Source organism: Chlorocebus sabaeus, chromosome 11, assembly GCF_047675955.1.
Source record: "Chlorocebus sabaeus isolate Y175 chromosome 11, mChlSab1.0.hap1, whole genome shotgun sequence".
Taxonomy (NCBI): domain Eukaryota; kingdom Metazoa; phylum Chordata; class Mammalia; order Primates; family Cercopithecidae; genus Chlorocebus; species Chlorocebus sabaeus.
This window is the reverse complement of record NC_132914.1, coordinates 60,300,798-60,324,452: the sequence shown is the minus strand read 5'-3', so window position 1 is coordinate 60,324,452 and position 23,655 is coordinate 60,300,798. Positions and strand designations below refer to the sequence as shown.

Genomic DNA, 23,655 nt, shown 5'->3' with positions numbered 1-23,655 from the left:
GTGGGAGATGGGGGAGCTGCAGACAGGGCAGTCATTGCAGGCCTGAGACTGTGGCAGTGAGGAGCTGAACAGGTGAAGGGACCGTGGAGACTAAAAGGTGGCACAGTGAGGCAGACTGGATTTAGAGGATGAAGCCGAGTAAAATTTAAAAAACAAGACTTCGCCTTCCAGCCTACATGAAAGGAAGAATGGTGGTACTTGTTGGGGTCTGAAGAGGAAAAAATATGCCTTTTTTTGTTGTAAGTTTTCTGAACCAATTAAAAAAATAGACACTGGAGTCTGGGGTCAAAATAACTTTAATAACTAGTATAAAGTTAGATTGGTTTGGTTAAAATGGTTTGGATTTGAGACCAAAATGAAGTTCTCATTCGTCTCCTCTAGCCCCCAAATCAAACCCATGGAACAGCTGTGGGCTCTCATCTCCCAATCCCAGAGCGGGAAGGTCTTCCTAGTATTTACCTGCTGGAGGACAGGAGCAGAGGGAACAAGCACCACTTACAGACAAATAGGGACCAGAGAAATAATCCAGGGAGTTCAATGTCCCATGTTTCGTCTTTCCAGTCTTATTGGGATAGGGGGCATGGAAGAGTTATATCCCAACACAATTCCTCTGTGCCCTTTTTGACTATAAAACAAACCTCCTCCAAAACTTACAGGTTTTGCAGAACAATTTCTGTTTCTCTTTCATAGTTCCATTGGTTGACTAGGCTCAGCTAGGTGGCTCTCCCTTAGGACCTCTCACATAGCCACAGTCAGATGTGAGTTGGGGCTGGGGTTGTTCTGAAGACCTGTCGCGGCTAGAAGTCCAAGATGGCTTTCTCACATATTAATTGTTGGCTGTCAACTGGGAGTTTAGCTGAAGCAGCAGTACATGGCCTCTCCATGTGGTTTTGACTTCCCAGAGCATGGCAGCTGGATTCTGAGAGGAAATATCTAAGAGTGGGTGGTTCAAGAATCCCAGATAGGCGTGGTGGCATGTAGCTATAGTCCCAGCTACTCGGAGGCTGAGGTAGGAAGATTGCCTGAGCCCAGGAGCTCAAGGTCAGCCTGAGCAACATAGCGATAACCCATCTTGAAAGAAAGAAAGAGAGAGAGAGGGAGGGAGGGAGGGAGGGAGCGGGAGGGAGGAAGCGGGAGGGAGGGAGGGGAGGGGGGAGAGAGAGAGACAGAGAGAGAAAGGGAGAAAGGGAAAAGAGAAAGGGAGAAAAGAAAATAGTCCGAGGCAGAATCAGCAAGGCTTCTTAAAACCTAGCCTAAGAAATCCCAGAACATCAGCACTGACAACATTCTGTTGGTCCAGGACATCACTAAGGCTAGTCCATGTTTGAGGATAGGGGAATTGGATCCACCTCTTGATGTGAGGAATAACATGCTTGTATAGGAAGGGAAGGAACTGATGGCAGTCATCCTGGAGACAGACACTCTGTCACACCTTCCTGTAGAAATGCCCTCCCCACTGTGAAATCTTGAGGGTGAAAAGTAATAATCATCTGTCTTTCCAGGACTAAGTAATATAAGTTGATGAGTTAGTTGTTTAGCTAATTAAGAAAGGAAATCTAGCAGTGTAAAGGCAGATTTACAAAGAAGCTAATTAAACTTAAGTATTGGGGACCTTCGCTCAGATCAGCCCCTGTGAGTTCTGATTGTTGCTGGAAACTGTAGACAGGCTGTTCCAGATGAGGAGGAGCCAGGTTGCAATCAGGAAACATTTATGTAAACATTTCTCAAAGGAAGGGGACCTCAGCTTCCAGGGTTCCAGTAACATGTTGTGATTTTTTTTTCTCATTCTTAATAAACATTCACATTAGTATCTAAATTTGTATTCATAATTACTTTTGTATTCTTAAACAGAGCCCCCAAAATTTCATAAACCTCAGACCTCCCAAAACATGTATCCCCCTGCAAAAAGGGAAAATGAGGAGTTCTCAGGATACTTTATTAGTCTTAAGCATTCATATTTGACAGCTTTCTTGAGCCACTCTCCAGACCTGCATATCTGTAATATCTCATACTTCCGTGTTCTCAATTAGCATGGCACACCCTTGGGGGCAATTTGCCCCCTCCCACCACCGCCACCACTTTGAATATTTTGGGGGATAAAATCACATTAAGTGTACAGGTGGCCAGGCGTGGTGACTCACACCTGTAATCCCAGCACTTAGGGAGGCTGCGGCAGGTAGGTCACGAGGTCAAGAGATCGAGACCATACTGGCCAATATGGTGAAACCCTGTCTCTATTAAAAATACAAAAATTAGCTGAGCATGGTGGCTGGTGCCTGTAGTCCCAGTTATTTGGGAGGCTGAGGCAGGAGAATCACTTGAACCCAGGAGGCGGAAGTTGCAGTGAGCCGAGATCTCACCACTGCACTCCAGCCTGGCAACAGAGCAAGACTCTGTCTCAAAAAACAAAGAGTATACAGGCTGGGTGTGGTAGCTCCTGCCTGTAATCATAGAACTTTGGGAGGCTGAGACAGGTGGATCACATGAGGCCAGGAGATCAAGGGTAGCCTGGCCAACATGGTGAAACCCTGTCTCTACTAAAAATACAAAAACTAAGCATGGTGATGCATGCCTGTAATCCCAGCTGCTTAGAAGGCTGGGGCGCAAGAATCGCTTGAACCCAGGAGGCAGAGGCTGTAGTGAGCTGAGATTATGCCATTGCACTCCAGCCTGAGCAACGGAGTAAGACTCTGTCTCAGAAAGAAAGAAAAAAAAAAAGTATGCAGAAGCTACTTTCTTTGATTCTGGTATATTCTCATCTTACATGGGAGAGACTTCATGATGTGGCCTGTGCATCTCCATCTCTAACTCTCAGGTCTGGCCATAAAAATCAGTTGTGTGCATCTGTGTATCACTTACGTGGCTTGTTCTCATTTGGTCAATGACTTGAGATTTGCCAACCAGCTGTTGGAATAAAACTTGAGATTTACTCTGACACACACCAAAAAACTAACTTAGCAACTCACAAAATTCATGGTCACACAACAGAAACCAACCTGTATGTGTCAAACATTTCCTGTCATTGGAGATTGTTGCCCTCTGATCCCCTCCTGAAAAATAATTTCATTTGGATGTTTCAGTTAAATATGCTGTATCTTTTTTATATTTATTGCATTAATGCATATAAGAATGTTTAGAAGTTGGTTTTAAAAAAGCAAATCCTGGGCCTGGTGACTCATGCTTGTAATTCTAGCACTTTAGGAGACCAAGGTAGGAGGTTGGCTTGAGCTCAGGAGTTCAAGCCAGCCTAGGCAACACAGTGAGACCCTGTCTCTAAAAACAACACAAAACTTAGCCAGGCATGGTAGTGTGCACCTATAGTACCAGCTACTTGGGAGGCTGAGGTGGGAGGATTCATCGCTTGAGCCCAGGAGGTGAAGGTTGTGGCGAGACATTGCACCAGTGCACTACAGCCTGGGCCACAGGGGAAGACCTTGTCTTTGAAAAAGAAAAAAATGCAAATCCCTGGAATCCACTTCCTGAAAATCTGAATCATTGATCTAGGATGAGTTCTAAACATTTTTATATTTTGGATAGTTCTGTAGTAAGTGATCTAAAGACCACTCTTTGAGAAACAGATAATGTCACAGGATCCTTAGGGTGTTGCTTCACCGGCCCGAAACCTCTATGGCTGGTGGTGTCTTTGCCCAAGTTTTGCTCAGGCCCACTGGGCCAGTTCTGCCCACTCAGCCTGGCAGGCTGCACTCAGCTTTTGCTACCAGCTCAGAGCCCATGCCTGCCAAGAGCGAGCCAGGCACAGAGCAGTGAGGGGTGTGTGAGCGAGTAAGCAAGTATGGGGTTTGGCCACTACACACATCCAGACATACCACCTGTGGCACCAGCACAGGTGCCAGTTCCCTGCCGTGGCTGAACCAGGCATACCACAAGCGGCTTCCATTGTGGGCACCGGGGAATGCAGTGGTACCTGAAAGCTTGGAGGTACCAGGAACTGTAGAGCCCCAAAGAGGGTGTTACAGCCCTGGCTCGGGAAGCTCCTAAGTCTGGGTTCCCCAAAGGGCCATGGCTCTTTCCTCCTCTTTTCTCTCCTCCTCATTGCCTGCAGCGTGGCAAGAGGGAGGCGTGTTTCAGCCCTGTTTGTGTTACAACAGTGGGTCCTGAGTTCTTGTCCCACGTCCAGGAAGAATGAGGTACATGGGCAACTGGAGGATGAGCAAGGCCAAGAGGTGCTTTATTGAGCTATCACTCACCCAGGAGACCTGAAGTGGGTAGCTTCTTTCCACAGGCAGGTCGTCCTGATGAGTGCAGCCCTCAGTGGAGAGGAGACCCAGAGTGGGTAGCTCCTATCTGCAGGCAGGTTGTGCCATTGTTTCTGTGAGTCTGGCTGAGGTTTTTACAGTCTTCAGAAGGGAGGAAGTGCATGCTGATTGGTTCATGGGTGGCCATGAGTGGGCCAGAAAAAGCACCATAAGTTCTCACTCCAGGTCGTGAGTTCCACCTGGAACTGACAGCCTGACTCCCATGCTTCAAGCTATCCCTGGCTTGAAGGTGCTGCTTCACCAGGGACCTGCCCCTTTCTACCCAGGAACCTGTCTGCCTCCTGCTGCCATCAATATGTCATCCATGACACCCTGGCTGTCTGCATCAAGAGGTGCCTGCAGGCCCACCTTGAGCCACCCTCAGCCCTTCCCCTTGGCCTCCCTCTCATGCTTGGTGGTGACCAAAGCCCAGAGGTGGCTGAGGTGGCAGGGGGCTGGCACATCAGTGCTGCCCCAAGCCCCCACACACCCAGCCAGGTCACGACAGTACCCAGGCTCAGTCACAACTTTGCTCCACACTGGAGTGGGCACTGGGAGCTGAGAGAGGCCAGGCAGCAGGAGCAGGCACTTCTGAGCCTGCAGGGGCAGGGGTACTTCCAAGGCACCCAAGAACATAGGGATGCCTGGGTCTGTAGCCATGGTTGGGTGGCTGCACCTGCACCCGGAAGGAGAGGGCTCCTGCCCCACCAACTTGGGGGCTCCCACCAGCTCCATGGAGCACACAACCCAGTTGTGCCACCCCTGCTACAGCCAGCATCTTTGCAGCGGCTGCTCCAGACAGACTGCTACTGCCATCAGTAAGCTGTTCTTCACTGTGCTGCAGGAACTTGCTTTACAATCCTAAAATGGGTTTGTGATGCATCCATATTGTAGTCCCAGGTTGTGTGATTCACTCCTACAATGCATGTGGCTCATGCCAGGCTGGTGGGTTAAAGATATGATATACCTCATTCTGCACTTGAACAAGCTACATCTTGGGCTTCTTGCTACCAGAACAACTGCAATCAGTGGGATTGACTTTGTCACACAGCAAGTATCCCACAGTTCACCTGTGGTGATTGTATCTCCCCTTCTAAGGCAGCATGCATAATACCTTGCTCACTGGCTCTTGAGATCTCTGAAAACCTTCTGTGGAGAAGAGTCCTGTAAAGTAGTGACACTGATTCTTTCAGTCCCAATGGCCAGAAGCAGCAGTCATTTTATTATTTATATGTCAAGTGCCCATCTTACTTAACCCCTCAACCAGGAATTTTCAAGAATCAAAGGGGACACTATTAATAATTATGCTGGGAAAACAGGTGCAAACCAAAACTATCGGAGCAAACAGGGATATGTGGTCATTCTCTGCCTCATCTACCTCCTGGATGGACTTGAGGCAACTCGGTTCATCTGTTCTGCACCCTCATGTTTGCATTCACAGGTTAGGATTTCTTCTGATGCTTATCTTTGCAAATGGGCATTTTTGTGAAGATAGACTTATTCCTCAAATAATTATTGAGCTATATTGAAACGCATTCATTCACTAATTCATTCAATGGTCCTTTGGATATAGTGGTGAACAAACCATTGGAAACCCAGAGACTTGTAACGTGCCAGGCCTTGTGTGTAGAAAGTGGAAACTTTATGCAATAGCAGCCAGGCATTGGTTATACCTTCAGGATCTCTGCACAATATCACAATATCTCATATTTTAGCTGATTTAGAAAGAAACTTTTTGAGCTATTATATTGTATCTACCCTCCAAATTCAAATGTTTGGTCTGTAGACTCCAAAAAACAAACTCTCAAGAATATCTATGGCATATTTCAAGTATAAATGTATACCTGCAGCCAAAACAGCTCTTTTTGCATAGTATGAGCAGCCAACATATTTGTAACACTTCGGTGTCACTGGATTCACTTGCAGCCCAATGTTCTGAAGTCTTGTGGTCAGTCACATCAAGGCCTGATGCTCTGATGAGAGTCGGATGATGTTGGAACCATGAGCAGCCCCAGTGGCCACCTAGGTCTAACTTCTCATTTCACAAACAGAGACAGGGCAGATTTGAGAAGTCTAGCCTCACCCTCCCCACTCCCCAGGGGACATCCAGTACTGTGGCCAAACCAAGCAAGGTAAAGCTGCCCAAACACACCAGCCCTTTCTCACATCCCCAGGCTTTGGCCCCTGCAGCTTCCTCTTCATGTAAGGCATACAATGTCCAGCTCGTCCATCCAAGGAATTGGTACCCCCCTTACCTTTGGTATTCCCAGCACATGGTCTGTAAGCTTTGAAACTGAATGAATAAAGTGATTTTGCCTAATAAGCAGAGGTGGGTTTCAAACCCAAGTCTTCTGCCACCAGATTCAGTGTTTGTTTCATGACATCAAGTAGCGTATATAGAATACTACAGAGAATTTGGGTGTAGTCTTAGTAGCCTGCTGGAATGCCAGTCTTGAAATGATCAACTTATTTTATAGGACTGCAGGAAGTATGTTGGTGTTTTATTTTCTTCTTGTTATAAGTGTCATTTTCAAGGATCTATAGATTCAGCTGTTGGGTTGGACATATGAAGTAGAAGGGATAAGATTTCATCTCTTTGTTTCCCACCAACTACTGGCAACCTTTTACCTTGGGAAACACCTTTGGCTATTTCTGCCAGGAAACACTATTGAGAGCTCCAATCACTGCTATTTTAAATGAGACTTTGGGAATTGAATCCCTGTTCCCCTGAGCCCACTCTTAATCCTTTCCTTCTACCAACTAGACGATATTCAGATGTGGTTGCCCTGAGATCAGCACCATAAAAGAATTAAAATTGGCAGTTCCCTTCCACATTATTTGATCTTAATTACAACTTTGTGAGAGAAGTAGAGCAGTTGTTATAATATTTCCTTTTTCTTGTGTTTTTCTTATTTCAGAGATAGGAAAATTGAGCACTAGGCCGGGTGCAGTGGTGCATATGTGTAATTCCAGCACTTTGGGAGGCCAAGGTGGGCAGATCTCTTGAGCTCAGGAGTTTGAGGCCAGTCTGAGAAACATGAAATTTGTTTCTACAAAAAGTAAAAAAGTATAGGTGGTGTGCGCCTATAGTCCCAGCTACTTAGGAGGCTGGGAGGGTTGCTTGAGTGTGGGAGGCTGAGGCTGCAGTAAGCCAGAATTGTGCCACTGTACTCTAGCCTGGGTGACACAGCAAGACCCTGTCTCAGAAAAATAAAACATAAAAATAAAAATAAAAAAGGTGGATCTTCTCAGGTCACAAGGCTTGTTAGAAGCAGAGACCTGAAGCAAGGCTTCTGATAAGAAGGGCAAGCCTCCTTCTCTTCCACAAAGCCAGTCCTGAGCTGCAGGAGCTCATTGTCCTACATTGAGTACTTAAAATGGAAAAACCAGTTTGGAGAATCTGCTGAACTGATCAAGATGTAAAAGCCGTGAGGGCATCCTAGAGAAGCAGCAGAGATTTGGCAAATGGAAGAATTAATAGATTCTTTTTAAAAGTAGCTTTAAGAAGCCAGCGTCAGCTTATAGTGGTATGAGCCCTCCTAACAGGCCACTGAAATATTATCAGTAATAAGGCAAAGATGGGAGCAAGTATTACACAAATGCTGAAACAGCAGCCTGCAGCCGAGCACTAAGTGGAGGTGCTGTATTAAAGAGTTGCTTGTCACAGGCTCCTGTGTAAAATAAGTGCCCAATGTTGACATTAAGGACATCTCTTAGTGCTCTGAAACCGAGGGCTCTGTGAGAGCAGTCAGCATTTGGCTCATTCAGAGCACATTAGTCAACGTTCTTGTTTGCCCCCAGACTTATTCCTGCTCCCCCACGCTGAATGTTTATTGGCAGCTCCCCTGAAAACAAAGGAAGAAAAGGAAAGAGTTTGCCACTTCTGTTATATATCAGCACATTACGTTTTCTTGATGATTTGGAAGTGTCACAATTAACAAACTAAATCTGTTGGATCACTGTGAAATGAGGGGGTCTTCTGAAAGTATCTTGTATGTTTAATTTGTTTCTTCCTCTCTCCTTCCCCTGTTCATGCTTTGTCTCAGCAAGTATGTCCTGAAGACCTACTGTGGTTTACACTATAGAAGATACTGCTAGACCCACAGAGGAAATACAAATTGGGATTTCTGGGCCTTCAGAAGTTGAATTTTGGTGGGACAGTAAGATGACTAACTCCCTGGGTGTTCATTGTAAGCTGGACAGGGGTAAATACCCAATAAGGAAATGTTTTCTTTGGTTGTGAATTGAGTGCTAGGCACAATGCTCTGTTCTGGGCACAAAAACCGATAGGATAAGATGGACCTTAGCCCTAAAGGAGTTTCTCATCTGTTACAGTTTTTCAAGGTGAGATTCCCCCACCATTTGCGTCAGAATTCCCTAGGGTCCTTGTTGAAGTATGCAGCTCAGATCTGTATGATCAGACTCTTAAAGGTAGGATCTTTGAATCTTAATTTGGTTAAGGTGATTCTAAACACATTTAGGTTTGAGAATATCTAATCTTTTAGAAGTGACAGAAAAGTGGGCCCTGAAAGGCTGATGACAAAGATGCCAGCGGTGTTTCAGGACCAGCGTGCTATTTGTCGGTTGCCTGTCTCCTTTGTTGTGATCAGATCATAAGGAAAGCTTCAGAAGCCTCATGAGGGAATGGAACACATTCACTTTTTGTTCTTCACCTGGTTGCTCTGGCAAAAGCAATAATATTCTGCCATATTCCAGATTCAGATTCCGCTGAGATGGGATCAGCCTTGTCAGTCTTCCAGGGTAGATCAGATGCTATGTATCACTCTCTGTACCTAAAGGACAAGGCACAGAGCTTCATCTCTGTGGGACAATCAGCTTCAACTACTATTCATTCAGTGAACCAGGTGTTAGGTTGGGCATTGAAGATACAAAGAAGAAAAAAACAGTCCCAAGCCTCATGGTGTTTATAGTCTAGTGTCAGGACAGGGCCATAAATCAATGATTACAGTTTGATACAAAACTGATAGACAAAGGTTTACCCACAGTGAAGCACATAGGTAAATGTTACATTAGTGGGTGTGAAAGGATTGTGCCTGCAGAGGACCAGGGCAAAGAAAGATGGCCTCTCTTTGGTCCTCCTCAGGATTGCTTTGGCAGGAGAGAGTGGCACCCACCTTTCTCAGCCCCCTTTCTTCACCACCAGTCTAACACTGAGTAACAGAAACCCAAAGGAAGGTTGGGGAGGTGCAAGAAGGGACCCATGGGAAATTGACTTGCTCAGATGGTATCTTCTCAGAGAGGCCCACCATGACCTCATCTTCTAAAATGGCACTGTTGTTCTCCTTACCATGCTGGATTTTTCTTCAGAGCATCTGTCATCTTCTGACATTGTAATATATTTGTGTGTCTATCTTGTCTACTAGTTTAGAAGTTGTGAGAGGCTTTGTCAGTTTTGTTCACTGTGTCCCCAATGCCTGGAAAACAAGTTGGCACACAGCAAGTATGCAATAAAAGTGTACTGAAGGCAGCAGAAAGGCAGGTCCACACAGGTCCCATTTTTCAGCTGCTCAGATTATATTGCTCTGAAAAACTGCAAGAATCTCAAGGATTCGTCTGGCTTTTCTCTCCCTTTCTTGGCAGATGGGAACCCAGGAAGGAGCCATTAGAAGGTCTGACCATGTTCCCCAGTCCCACTTCAAAGGCTTTTCTGTAGCACACCTGTCCCCTCCAGGGCTGCAAAGACTCTTCCAGATGTCTGAGTCCTGGCGAGCTTCAGAGCCCATTAGTTTGATGTGAGGCTTCCAGGAACGTTAAGAAGCTATTTAAGGAATTGAACAGGGGAACTTTGAGGATGTGAGTATGGTCCAATTGAGTAAGGCCAACAACAGCTTCAGGGAGGGAAGGTCAGGACTCCAGAGCCCAGTGGAATCCTTTGAAGCCTTTGCTGCTGGGGAGGATGAGCACACAGTGGGATGACTTGCACGGCAGTCCAATTCTTCTGAAAACATTTTTGCAAAATGTTCTGCATCACAGGTTAATGTATAAGACACGAGTTGTAAGTGGAAAGTTAGCAAAGATTTTTGGAAATTGGCTAAAGGGCAGGAAACAGGGTGGTTGTAAAAACCTCAAAAGATGTTAATTGGGGAGTGCTTCACGGACCAGGGTTGTGATCCTGGTTTATTATTTTCATAAAAATTATATGAAGAATGGTCTTGACAAGGATTTTCATGTTAGCTAAATAAACTAAATGAGGGAGCCAAGCACAGAAATGGGAACAGTAGAATTAGGGAAAGATTACATTTATTGATGGAATTGAAGAGTAGCATTTTATGACGTGTGTATGTATCAACCCACATCCATTCTGTTGGCCAGATTTCCATTTGAGTGTGGACAAGACAACTTCAGCTTGAATAACACAACCTGTCACATTTCTTGGGTCAGCAGGAAGCACTTTAAAGAAGGTTTGGCACCCTACTCATAGAGCAGACTCTGAAATTAAATGGATGTTATCTGCAGACCTGAACCCTCTCTTTTAGAAGAAGCTGCAAGACAAATGGAATCTCCTGTTTAACTACCAACATAAGACTGGGACATCCACATCTCACCACCTCTTATGACTCAATATTGTCTATCAGATAGAGTTCAAATTATCCCCAAAATTTATTGTAGATATATAACCCAATAAGAAGCTAGGAATCAATCCCCCAAACACTTTTTTTTTTTTTTTTTTTTTAAAGACTGGGTCTCACTCTGTCTGTCACCCAGGCTGTAGTGCAATGGCACAGTCATGGCTCACCACAGCCTCAAACTCCTGGGTTCAAGCAATTCTCCTGCCTCAGCCTCCCAAGTAGCTGGGACCACAGGCATGCACCAGCATGCCCAGGGTCTCACTGTTTTAATTTTTGTAGAGACAGGGTCTCACTATGTTGCCCAGGCTGGTCATGAACTCCTGGCCTCAAGTTATCCCCCTGCCTTGGCCTCCTAGCAGTGTCTCTCAAGCAAAGTTATTGTATACTGAAAGTAACAACACAGTGAACCGGTAATTGAAGCTAGGAGCCCAGAGGTGACATTTACAGTCTGTCTAGAGCCCACTCTAAGGAACAGTCTCCACAGTCGTCATAAAGTCCACTGAGCCACTGATTCCCTTGTGTACAAATCTGGCCCAGTAGGAATCCTCTCTGACCTTGCTACTCAGGGCTCAGTCTGTGAACCTGCAGCGTTGGCATCACCTGGGAGGAAGCTGAACCACAGCTCTCAAGCCCACCCAGAACTGAATTGTAATCTGAATTTTAGCAGGATCCCTAGCTGATTTCTGTGCACATTAATATTTGAGAAGTTAAACTCTGACACACCCAAGAATCATAGAAAATAAAGCATAGGAGGGTTGCTTGTTTCTGACAGAGTGAAAATTGGACCACATTCGTCAGTGACCTGAGGACAGAATTCTGACATTTGGGACTTTCTGGTCTGCTGGAAACTGAAGCTTTCCTGTTTTCTTTAATTTGGCTTAAAAGGCTAGTGCCTTCTATGGAACATAAGTTTAGCCTTAAGTGAGCATGCCTTTTGAAAAGATGTTAAACGCCAGTGCAGTGTACCCCTGAGTGTTCTTCCCTTGAGCATGGCTCATGTACTGGGCCATTAGCTAATTGTTACCTTCTTGTTCACAGTCCACAGAGGCCTGGCGCCTGGCGGCTGCTTTTCATTTGAGCTCATTCACCCAGGGCCCTGTGGATAGACATTTTGTTGTGTTCTGCTGCTGGGAATAGGCTGTCAGCCCACAGGATCAGCCCCACGGCAGGGCATCACTAGCCTGGACAAACCTCTCTAAAACACAGGAGGCTTGGCTTTCAAAGACCTCAACACATTCAGTCTCTAGGCTGAGGTGGTATGATTGTCTCTAGATCCGAGGTGACATAACAATGGCTGTGCCATGAGACACGTGCTCTGACCCATCGCTTTCACTCAGACTTGCGTTTAGAAAATACAGGAATGGGCTGGGCGTGGTGGCTCACACCTGTAACCCCAGCACTTTGGGAGGCTGAGGTGGGCGGATCACTTGAAGCCAGGGGTTCCAGACCAGCCTGGCCAACATGGTAAAACCCCGTCTCTACTAAAAATACAAAAATTAGCTGGGTGTAGTGACATACGCCTGTAATCCCAGCTACTTGGGAGGCTGAGGTGGGAGAATCGCTTGAACCCTGGAGGCGGAGGTTGCAGTGAGCTGAGATCATGCTATTGTATTCCAGCCTAGGTGAGAGAGTGAGAGACTCCATCTCAATTTAAAAAAAAAAAAAAGAAAGGAAATAGAGTAATGAGGGAGGCCGAAGGAGATTGACTAAATTGACTTGCTTTTGTTCTCAGTTCATGAGATGGTGTAGGCAGGGGTTGATTCTGCCAAACTAGGAGCGAAGAGCAGTGAAACCCCAAACCCCTCTCTACACATCCTTATCCCTCCCCACCCACATTGAAGTAGGATGAACATAGAATTGTGGCCTAGCCCACAGGTACTAAGCCCACCTCTTAGGCTCATTCACAAATGTGTATTAGGCTCCATGTGTCTATATAGCAAGTCTCCAAGGGAGACTATCCCTGGCCACAAAGCTTGCTGTGAGGCTTGATTTTTATTCTTACTAGTTTTGCCTAGACTGCCTCATTCTCTTTCAAGAGCTTAGGTGGGTGTTGAAATATCCAAGTCATTTAAGGTGCTAGACATGAGGAAAGCCTTAAAGTTTGTCAAGACAAAGACATACTTTGGAGGTTCGGGGTAAGCATGTATCTCAGTTGAGGCTCCTGAAACCTGAAGGTAGTGTCAGAGCCCCATCCTTAGGTGAGAGGAGTTGGCTCCTTGGGCCTCAGAGCGGGTAAGGCAAGAAAGGTTTCAAGTGAGTGCATTAAATAGAATGTCTCCTTACTCCTAGACAAATACATGTAGAGCAGCTACTAAGAATCCTGAATTGACTTTATCTCCCCTACAGACGGAGAGCTTCTCTGAAGAAGAAAAATCAGATATTTAACTTTGCATTTACAGCACTTGGCACAGGGTAGGCCCTTAATAAATGTTTGTTGAATGAATATGCAAAGGAAGACAGCAAACAAGCTCACTGCTGATCTTCTGGCTAGCATAAAATCCACTTGCAAATCATCATTCTGACTATACCTCAGGCATTACATTTTCAATTAATTTCTTCTGTGTCAATTACTAAGGCCACCTCTTAGGCTCATTCACAAATGTGTATTAGGCCCCATGTATCTATGTAGCAAGTCTCCAAGGGAGACTATCCCTGGCCACAAAGCTTGCTGTATAATGAAGTACCCTACAATGAAAACCACTAGGCTGGCAGGAAAAGGGAAGGGGAATCAGAAGTCCATTTGTTAGGGAGAATAATATGCTTCCAATTTCTTAAGTGGTGGCATTCCTGTTTTTTTCAGGTAAGAATCTACGATCTTTCAAAATACGATCATGGAGCAGATGATGTGCTGATCTTGGCCACTGATGGACTCTGGGATGTTTTATCAAATGAAGAAGTAGCAGAAGCAATCACTCAGTTTCTTCCTAACTGTGATCCAGATGATCCTCACAGGTTTGTGCATCTCTACAATTGTAGGGCTGTTCCTCAAGCATTCTTCCATGACATGCCTAAAATAAATAATAATCATGCAGTTTTCATAATTCATGACTTAGAAGCTGATATGGATGGTACAGTAACCAAACTGCAGAAGGGATTACCTTTCTTGTAAGAGGTACTTTCTGACCGGGCATGACAGCTCATGCCTATAATCCCAGCACTTTGGGAGGCCAAGGCGGGTGAATCACGAGGTCAGGAGTTCTAGACCAGCCTGGCCAACATGGTGAAACCCTGTCTCTACTAAAAATACAAAAATTAGCTGGGCATGGTGGTGGGCACCTGTAATCCCAGTTACTCGGGAGGCTAAGGCAGGAGAATTGCTTGAACCTGGGAGGTAGAGGTTGCGGTGAGCTGAGACCGCGCCACTGCACTCTAGCCTGGGCGACAGAGTGACCCTGTGTCTCAAAACAAAACAAAAAAGAGGTACTTTCTCTGCCAAATAAAAATTCTCCTTAAGTTGAACCTAGATACAAGTGGTAAAGAATTTGAGTGTTTAGGCATTTCAGCAACATACCTTTCTCACATTTTTATTTCCTCTAAACTATCCTCTAAAGTAGAAATAATCCCATTTTTGATCCTGTTGATGAGAGTGATGGCAAATGCATCCCAGCATTGATGGTCATCCATTGGAGAATTGTTTCTTTTGAGAAATATTTGGTAAGGAGAGAAAGATCCAAGTTAAGTATTTCTTACAGTCTAGCGGCAGTGTAAATAACCTAAACATCCTCAGAAGACTCTCAGAAATAAACAGAAACTACCTCTCGAGAAAGGCAGCTTTAACTAGAACACAAGTCACCATGAGTAAAAGCCAGCAGTAATAACAGAGAAATCAGAATTGGACCCGTAAATACTTCTTTATTGGATTTAGCAGTCAAAAATATAAATATTTTTAGGTGAGTATGGTGACACACACCTGTAGTCTCAGCTACTTGGGAGGCTGAGGCACGAGAATTGCTTGAACCTGGGAGGCAGAGGTTGCAGTGAGCCAAGATCGCGCCACTGCACTGCAGCCTCAGTGACAGAGCAAGGCTCAGTCTCAAAACACAAACAAAAGTAAGCCAACAAAAATATAAATATTTTAACATGCTTCAGCGATTTTTTTAGCCAAGCATGGTGGCTCACACCTGTAATCCCAACACTTTGGGAGATGATGCAGGAGGATCACTTGAGCCACAGGAATTCAAGACAAGCCTGGGACACATGGCGAAACGCCATCTTTACAAAAATTAGCTGAGCATGGTGGTGCAATGCCTGTTGTTCCAACTACTGGGGAGGCTGAGGTGGGATTGCTTGAGCCCAAGAGGCAGAGGTTGCAGTGAGCCAAGATAAATCGCACCACTGCACTCCAGCCTAGGCAGCAGAGCAAGACTCTGTCTCAAAACAAACAAAAAAATTTAAAGCATTTAAAATATGAGTCTTAAAAGAGACTAAAAAAATGACTAAACAATTTTTAAGAAAATAGAATTCTAGAGATGAAAAATATAAAAACAGGAATTAAAATTCACTGAATTAAACAGATTAGAGCTAGTTGAAGAGAACACTGGTGAACTAAAAAATTGATCTTAATAATCCAGTATATGGCTTAGACAAAGAGAAAAGAAAATGTGAAATGAGATTAAGACACTAAAAAGATAGGCTAAGGTGCTCTAAAAGAATTCCAAAAGGATAAACCATGGAAGATGGGAAGAAGTTATGGAATTTTTTGACAATACTAAACCTAAGATTCAGAAAGCCTGTCAAATCTCTGGAAGGAGAAATAAAATAGTGAAACTGAAGAACAGCTGAGCGCAGTGGTTCATCCCTGTAATCCCAGCACTTTGGGAGGTGGAGGCGGGCAGATCACCTGAAGTCAGGAGTTCAAGACCAGCCTAGCCAACATGGCGAAACTCCCATCTCTACTAAAAATACAAAAATTAGCCAGGCATAGTGGTGCATTGGTGTAATTCCAGCTACTCAAGAGGCTGAGGCATGAGAATTGCTTGAACCCAGGAGGTGGAAGTTGCAGTGAGTTGAGATCACGCCACTACACTACAGGCTGGGTGACAGAGTGAGACTCTCTCTCAAAAAAAAAAAAGAAAAAAGAGAAAGAAACTGAAGAACTTTAACCTCTTTGCCTCCCAAAAAGATACTAAAAGCAGCCAGGAAAAAAAAAAAAAAAAAAAAAGACATTTGGACTGACAGCCAACTTTCAAAAGCAAACGGTGCCAATGATGGGATTATATCTTCAGTTGGCTAAGAAAAAAATAACTGTTAATCTAGAAATTTTAGATGTAGTAAAACTATCAATAATAAGGATAAGTAAACAAATTTTCAGGCAAAACTTAAACTGATACATATTACTGCCAACTAACCTCTTCTGAAGAAATTTCTACAGGATGTGCTCAGATAAGAAAAGGAAATGATCCCAGAGGAAATATCTGAGAAATAAAATGGATTATTAAGCTAAAATATTAGTAAACATGTGGGTATATTTAAATATACATTGACTATGTAAAACAGTAATAAGAATGTCTAATGTGTGGGGTTAAAAATGATAGAACTAAAATATTGCATAAAAATAGTGTACAAATTGTCAACAAGGGGTGTTAGCTCACAAGCTGTGCTTCTTTTGAGAAGTTAATGGTGTTTAACTTTAGGCTTTAAGTAAACAAGTTTAAATAGCTAAGAAAACTGTTAAAATAATAGAAAGGGTAACTTCTAAACTAGTAAAGGAGAGGAAACTCATATGGAGTAAAAACCAAACTTCTAAATAACTTATGAATCAAAGGAAAAAATTATAATGAAAATTAGGAAGTACCTGGGCCTGAATAATAATACATATCAAAACTGTAAAGGCTGAATTTTTTAGCTTTTTTTTCTAATTTAATAAACTAAGCATAGATAAAGACCCCACTCACCTCTGACCTGCCAGAATTGACTATTATCCCTCTATGCCATGAGCTAACTTTATCCAAAGCATCCCCCTGTGTCACAGGGAACCTCTGGCCACAAGATCCTGATTTCTGAAAACAGAGAAGAAAAGAAAGAAACCCTTAACCACAGAGAAAGATATTTCTCAGAGTGAGGCCCTAAGGGCTGACTTGTGTTACTTGGCTAGTTCAGTCTATATTCTTTGCATAAATGTACACAAAAGAATTATTATTATTTTTTTTTTTGAGACGTAGTTTTGCTCTTGTTGTCCAGGCTGGAGTGCAATGGCACGATCTCAGCTCACCGCAACCTCCACCTCCACCTCCCAGGTTCAAGCGAATCTTCTGTCTCAGCCTCCTTAGTAGCTGGGATTACAGGCATGTGCCACCATGCCCGGCTAATTTTGTATTTTTAGTAGAGACAGGGTTTCTCCATGTTGGTCAGGCTGGTCTCAAACTCCCGACCTCAGGTGATCCACCCGCCTCGGCCTCCCAAAGTGCTGGGATTACAGGCATGAGCCACCATGCCCAGCAAGAATTCTTATAACTTAAAGGCTATAAGGAAGCCAAAGGAGTGAAGCTGTCTACCTAAGTTGATCCATAGAATCAGTACAATTATAACCAAAATATCAATAGTGTTTTTATGGAGCCCAGCAGTTCCATTCTTAGGTCTGTACCCTGGAGCGGTGGTTCTGAAAAGCATGGTCCTTTGAGCTACGTGGCATCTGCAGCACCTGAGAACTTGTTAGAAATGCAAATTTTGGCTGGGCATGGTGGGTCATGCCTGTAATCCTAACACTTTGGGAGGCTGAAGCAGGAGGATCACCTGAACCTGGGAGTTCAAGACCAGCCTGGGCAACATAGTGAGACCCTGTCTCTACTTATATATATATTTTATAAAAAATTTTTTTAAAAGAGAGAATTGCAGATTTTCAGGGCCCACCTGAAATCAAAACTCCAATGGCAGGACCAACCATTTGTGTTTTAACAAACCATCCAGGTGATTCTGATGCCACTAACATTCGAGAACCTACACCCCTGGAAAAACTCTTGCATTGTCATTCATGCAAGAAGATATTCACAGAATTGTTTTTATTACAGAAACTGGAAGTAATTTGCATGTCCAGTGGTGGGATGGGTAAACAAAACATGGGATACTTTATGGCACCTCCCCTACCCCCAAAATGAGCCAAAGCTGGACTCATTAACAGGGAAGAATCTCAAAAACATAATGTTGAGTTTAGGATTCTATTTACATGAAGTGAAAACTACCAATATATTATTTAGGGATATAGACATTAAAACTATAACAAAAACCAAGAGAATTGGCCCAAAATTCAAGATAATGGTTACTTTGAGAGGAGAAGAGGCAGGTACCAAGAGGAATATATGCTTGAGGCCTGTTGGGTTTCTACGATATTTACTTGATAATATTCTGTTCCTTCAAGTAGATGGCAGGTTATTGTTGTGTTATTTTTAAACTATAAATGTTATATACATCTGTTTGTATGTAAAATATGAGAGGCAGGGTAGTCTAGTGGTTAAGAGCCTGTAATCTATAATTACTTCCCGAGTTGAATTTTGGCTCTTCCCCTTCTAGACTTAGGACCTTGGGAAAATTGCTTAACTCTTCTATGACTTTGATTCTTCATGTGTAAAATGGAGATTCCAGTAGTATTAACCTCATACGTATATATTATTAGGTGAAGGGCCTAATAGATAATAAGCACTTATAGACATGTTTGTTGTCATTATGTCTCATATATTTCACAACAGAAATTCAGGAAATGTGAAGGTAGACCATCTGTCTCCTCCTAGAATTGTTTGATATAATTTAGCTCAGGTGCAGAGGAATTGATGGCACTATAATTAAATATTCTTTTATTTGAATATGAATGTGTTTTTTGCCTTTCAAGTTTCAAGTTATGTATCCCACTTGTTAGCAACATTCTCATGTTGATTTTTCTCTACTATGATTATTTTTATAAAGCTTTGCACAGCCAGCTGCCAGTTACGCATTAAAAGGCACTCAGCACTTTTTTTCTGTGTCTAAGCTGGCTTGGTCTTTCTTACCAGCCTGTCTTTTTCCAGGGTGATAAATCTGTATGCCAAGGAGTGGTAAACTGTGGGCAGTGTGCACATGCCAGGTCAGAGCAGACTCCTGGGGTCCACAAGAACTGTTGCCTATGGAGGCAGGGTTCACAAGGATCTCTTTGGAACAAACAGGATGGGAAAGAAAAAATGTTTTCAGTATGCCTTTCGGGGAAGATGGCAAACCTAAGCAATAGAAAGAATCCTATATCGGATAGATGAATGAATAAAACGGAAAATTGTGAGGGAAGCACAGTTTATCAGCAAGAAATTAACTCTCAGACGGCAGACTAGACAATTATGGTTGTAAAGACAGGTGCAATGGTGCGTGCCTGTAATCTGAGTGACTCTGGAGGCTGAGGCAGGAAGATGGCTTAAGCTTGAGTTCAAGACCAGCCTGGACAACACAGCTAGACTTCCTCTCTAAAAATAAGGAAAAAAAAAGGTGTTTTAAAAGAGAGAACTGGCCTGAGCGCAGTGCCTCACACCTGTAATCCCAGCACTTTGGGAGGCCAAGGCAGGCAGATTACTTGATGCCAAGAGTTCAAGACCAGCCTGGCCAATATGGTAAAACCCCGTCTATACTAAAAATACAAAAATTAGCTGGGCATGGTGGTTTCTGTAATCCCAGCTATTCGGGACGCTGAGGCACGAGAATCCCTTGAAGCTGGGAAGTAGGGGTTGCAGTGAGCCGAGATGGCGCCACTGCATTCCAGCCTGGGCGACAGAGTGAGACTGTCTCAAAAAATAGAAAAGGAACGGAAGAGTCAAGGTTTTCTTCTTAACGAATAACTCCCATTCTGATTCATTCATTTGGGAAATACCACTAAGGACCTATTTTGTGAGCCAAGGCCTGCTAGACACTTGTGAAGAACACAGACCTCAGCTCTGCTTTTTGAGTTTAAAGTCTGGAGGGATTACAGCAGCATCAACCTAAAGCAAAGGATGTCTACACTTAAACCTGAAGAATAAACAAACAGGAGCGAGGCAGGGGTCGGGAGTTGGGGAGAAAAAATATGGCACATTCTGGAACCCAACAGTCAGTGTGGCTGCTGGCCTTGGAGGTGGGGAGCAGAATGCCAACAGATGAGGTGTGAGGGGTCAGCAGGGGCCCATGATCTCATGAGATCATGAATGTGAAAACTATTTGTGTTAAAGGAAGTCTGTGGTAATGATATGGAATTTATGTAATTTGTTCATTATGATTGACAACCAGGAAGTATTCTGCAAAATCTGATGGTGAGAAACAAGATGAGGATTGTTTTCCTACCCCTGTGTGTTCCTTAGTAATTACACCATATTGGGACATCAGAGAAACTTAATTTGTTTCAGACTCACAATTTAGGTCTTAGCCAAGAAACCTTTGCTCAGACCAATGTCCTAATGCATTTCTCCAATGTTTTCTTCTAGTAGTTTCGTAGTTTCAGGTCTTATATTTAACTCTTCAATTTGTTTTTATTTGATTTTTGTATATGATGAGAGATAGGGGTCTGGTTTCTCTTTTCTGCTTGTGGATATCCAATATTCCCAGCACCATTTATTGAAGAGACTGTCCTTTCCCCAGTGTATGTTCTTGGCACCTCTGTTGAACATGATTTGGCTGTAAATGCATGGATTTACTTCTGGGTTCTCTATTCTGTCCCATTGGTCTATGTGTCTGTTTTTATGCCAGTACAATGCTATTTGAGTTAATATAGCTTTGTAGTGTATTTTAAAGTTAGGAAATATGTCTCCAGCTTTGTTCTTTCTGTTCAGGTTTGCTTTGGCTATTCTGGGTCTTTTGTAGTTTCATACAACTTTTAGGGTTATTTTTTCTATTTCTGTTGTCAAACTCGTAATTTATGAATATGTGAAACAGTGTTCTCTTTCATGTGTCTGACATCTTTGTACATATCTGTGTGTAGTTTGGTAGGAGGGTACCACACTCACACATCAGTTTAGGATGTCTCCTTGGGAGGCCCATGGACAAAGAGAGCTCAGTCCCAAGAGCCAGTGCCCTCCCAGCTGGGAGCTGTTTGAATCTTGTCATGCCAAATGGAAATATGAGTGGAAGTTGCCAAGTCATAATTTCTGTGATAAGAAAAGGCCCACTATAATTCCAGAGGCTCTATTAGCCCTTCATTGGCCAGAGAGTTCCTATCTGTCCGTATGTAGCCTGGGACTACAAGTTTGCCTATTTAATTTTCAGTGGAGAGTTGCTGGGTTCAAGCCTGAGGGAACTGACCAAAGGAGGTCAGCCTATTTGTGGACACAAAATAGAAGGGAAAAGTTCTCCCCAGGGTGGGAAGGCTGAGGGAAGGGGAATGGAACAGAGCCAGTGAGAAGGGCAAGGTGCTTCTGCATCTGAGGTTTTGAGTGGGCCTGTTTTACTTTGAGTCTTACCAGGATCTCCCAGTTTTGTCTAGAAAGGAAGCAGGACAAAAAGAGGCAGGGAATGAAGCCTGAAGCAAGCAAGACTAGGGGCTTTTGCTGTTTGATTGTTAGGCTTTTGCTGTTTGATTGTTAGGCTTTTGTTTATGTTGCCTGTAGGTTCCTTTTGTTTTTATTTTTCTTTTGCCTCCTAGTGACAGCCATTCTAAACAAATTGCCAGCATTGTCTTCCTCTGTTGACATCCTTCCCAGCAAGGAATTTAAAATAGCATCTCCCCCTCCAGAATGTGCTGTGAGAGAAGAGGTGATTAGCATAAAGATGTGTTCTGACCCTCACACCATCCTCTCAGGCAGACAGGGGAGTAAAATTGAGCTGTATGATCTTTCTGACCCTGGTGTATCTGAAGTCCTTTTGCTCTTTTGAACTGTCTCAACAAAGGAAGCAGAAAATTAAAAGGCAGTTTTATGGACGAGCCAGAATATGAGTGCAGTAAGTTTCTCTCTTTTTTTTTTTTTTTTTTTTTTTTTTTTGCAGTTTTTACAGTATTTTAGAACACAAAACGTGCACACGAGCTGTCTACCCATTTTCTTCGCTGCGCAGCCTGGCATTGGGGTTGGTGACTCTAATGGCCAGCTGGGCAGCTCTTTCCATAACGGCTTTGCAGTTCTTGGAGGAAACATTGTGAGTGATCTCAGCACAGTAAGATTTGTTGCATGTCAGCAGCACTTCCAGCTCCTTGACGCTGTGGATCAGGAACTTCTGGAAGCTGGCAGCATGTGCTGTTTTTCTGTTGCTCCCGTAACCAGTGTTGGGCATCAAGATCTGGCCTTTGAACCTTCTACAAGCCCTGTTGTCAATACCTCTGGGTTTCCGCCAGTTACGCTTAATTTTGACATATTGGTCACACAGTGCTGATAAACTTCTTGGTTCTTTTTTTGACAATCTTGGGCTCTACAAGGGGTCTGAGGGTGGCCATGATGCCAAGGAGGAGATGGCACCTCTTTTTCTTTTTATTAGAGTTTGCCCTGAACTATAGGGAAGCTGGGAGTTTTTTTGTGTGTGTGTGACATATTCAAGATATTTTAATATTTAAAAAATAACATTATTTATGATTTTAAGTAACTTCATATTTTTCAAATTTGCCTCTTTTTTTTTATTATTATACTTCAAGTTCTAGGGTACTGGAGTTCTTTTACTCTTGTGGGGTCATGAAATATGCATTGCGCTAACGTTCTGGAGTGGGGTTGCTGCAGGTCATGGAGGTTGGGCTGCACAGCCCTCTGGTTCCTTATAATTCCAGTAAGGTTCTCTTTTAAGCCCTAAAGATCCTACATGATTTGGAGAAGGCACTCAAACCTGGAAAGTGTTTTCTGACGCAAAATATCTGCAACTGACTGTCCCCTCTGTAAGGCTGGAGGTTCAGTGGTGGGGGGGGTCTCCTGGGAAGAATATTCAAAACAGAGGCAAATATGTAAACGCTCAAAGACGACGACGCTTACCATTTTGTCAGAAAGGAATAAATTGTTAATATTACTGAAGGGGAAGGGAGTGGGCAAAACCAAGAGTAACGGGCCAGGGAATAGCTAACCAAACTTGGAAATGCACGTGGTTTCACATTCCTAGTGCCCAGGCAAAACTGTGCAGGCTTTGCTCTAGTTTTTCATTTCCCCAAACCTATCTGTGGAAACTTCTTTTTTATTTAAAAAAAAGAGAAGAGAAATAAATTCACTGCGTTACCCAGACTGGTCTCAAGCAATCCTCCTGCCTCTGCCTTGGCCTTCCAAAGTGCTGGGATTGCGGGTGTGAGCCATCATGCCTGGCCCCACCTCATTTTTTTTTATATCCTGGACTTAATGACCCTCCGTCTCCCTGTTATGACCCTTGAGGGACTTTTTATGCGGTATTAAATCTGTAAGTACCAGTATACCATAAACCCTACGGAGAATGTCTCTAATGAAAGAAGCCTTCCTGATGTCCACACTTGTCAGTCTTCACATCCACACTCTCCTTGGCTCAGATGGCTGTGTGCCTTGGAAGGAAGAGATTAATCAGTGAAAGGTTAATAGTAAAACTCCAACACTGACAACAGGCATGAATGCAAGTATTAAATGCTAGTTTGCACCCTGATAATATGAAATTTATTTTGGGAAAATACAAAGGTTCTTTTTTTGAAACCTTTCCATGAGTTAGCAGAACTAATTTCTAGCATGCCATAAGGTTTTCAAAAACTATGCCTTAAATGCAAAAAGGAAGAGTTTCCTCCACTTTTCACCATCTCAGTTTCATGAGTGTTTGATCTGGTGTTTGAAGACTAGATAAAATCCGCAATTTTCTTTCTTTTGCAATGTTTAGCACACTCAGATCTGTGGGAATTCAGAAGTCAGTCTGAGGTCCTGGCTGTGACAGCCTCTAACAGCACACAAACAGCCACCATCCCATCC

General features: G+C 43.5%; 1 protein-coding gene across 3 annotated transcripts in view; it reads left to right on the top strand.

Annotated features, from left to right (window-relative positions):
• The window catches only part of PPM1H (protein phosphatase, Mg2+/Mn2+ dependent 1H), a 284,632-nt gene that overhangs the window by 247,292 nt on the left and 13,685 nt on the right, over positions 1-23,655 (top strand). For all 3 annotated transcript variants that reach the window (XR_499243.3, XR_012094526.1, XM_008003881.3), the window contains exon 9: positions 13,647-13,798. Coding sequence is in view for 1 of the 3 variants with exons in the window: in XM_008003881.3 (XP_008002072.1) it covers positions 13,647-13,798 (152 nt within the window). In the remaining 2 variants the exon portion in view is untranslated. The remainder of the gene's footprint in view (positions 1-13,646; positions 13,799-23,655) is intronic.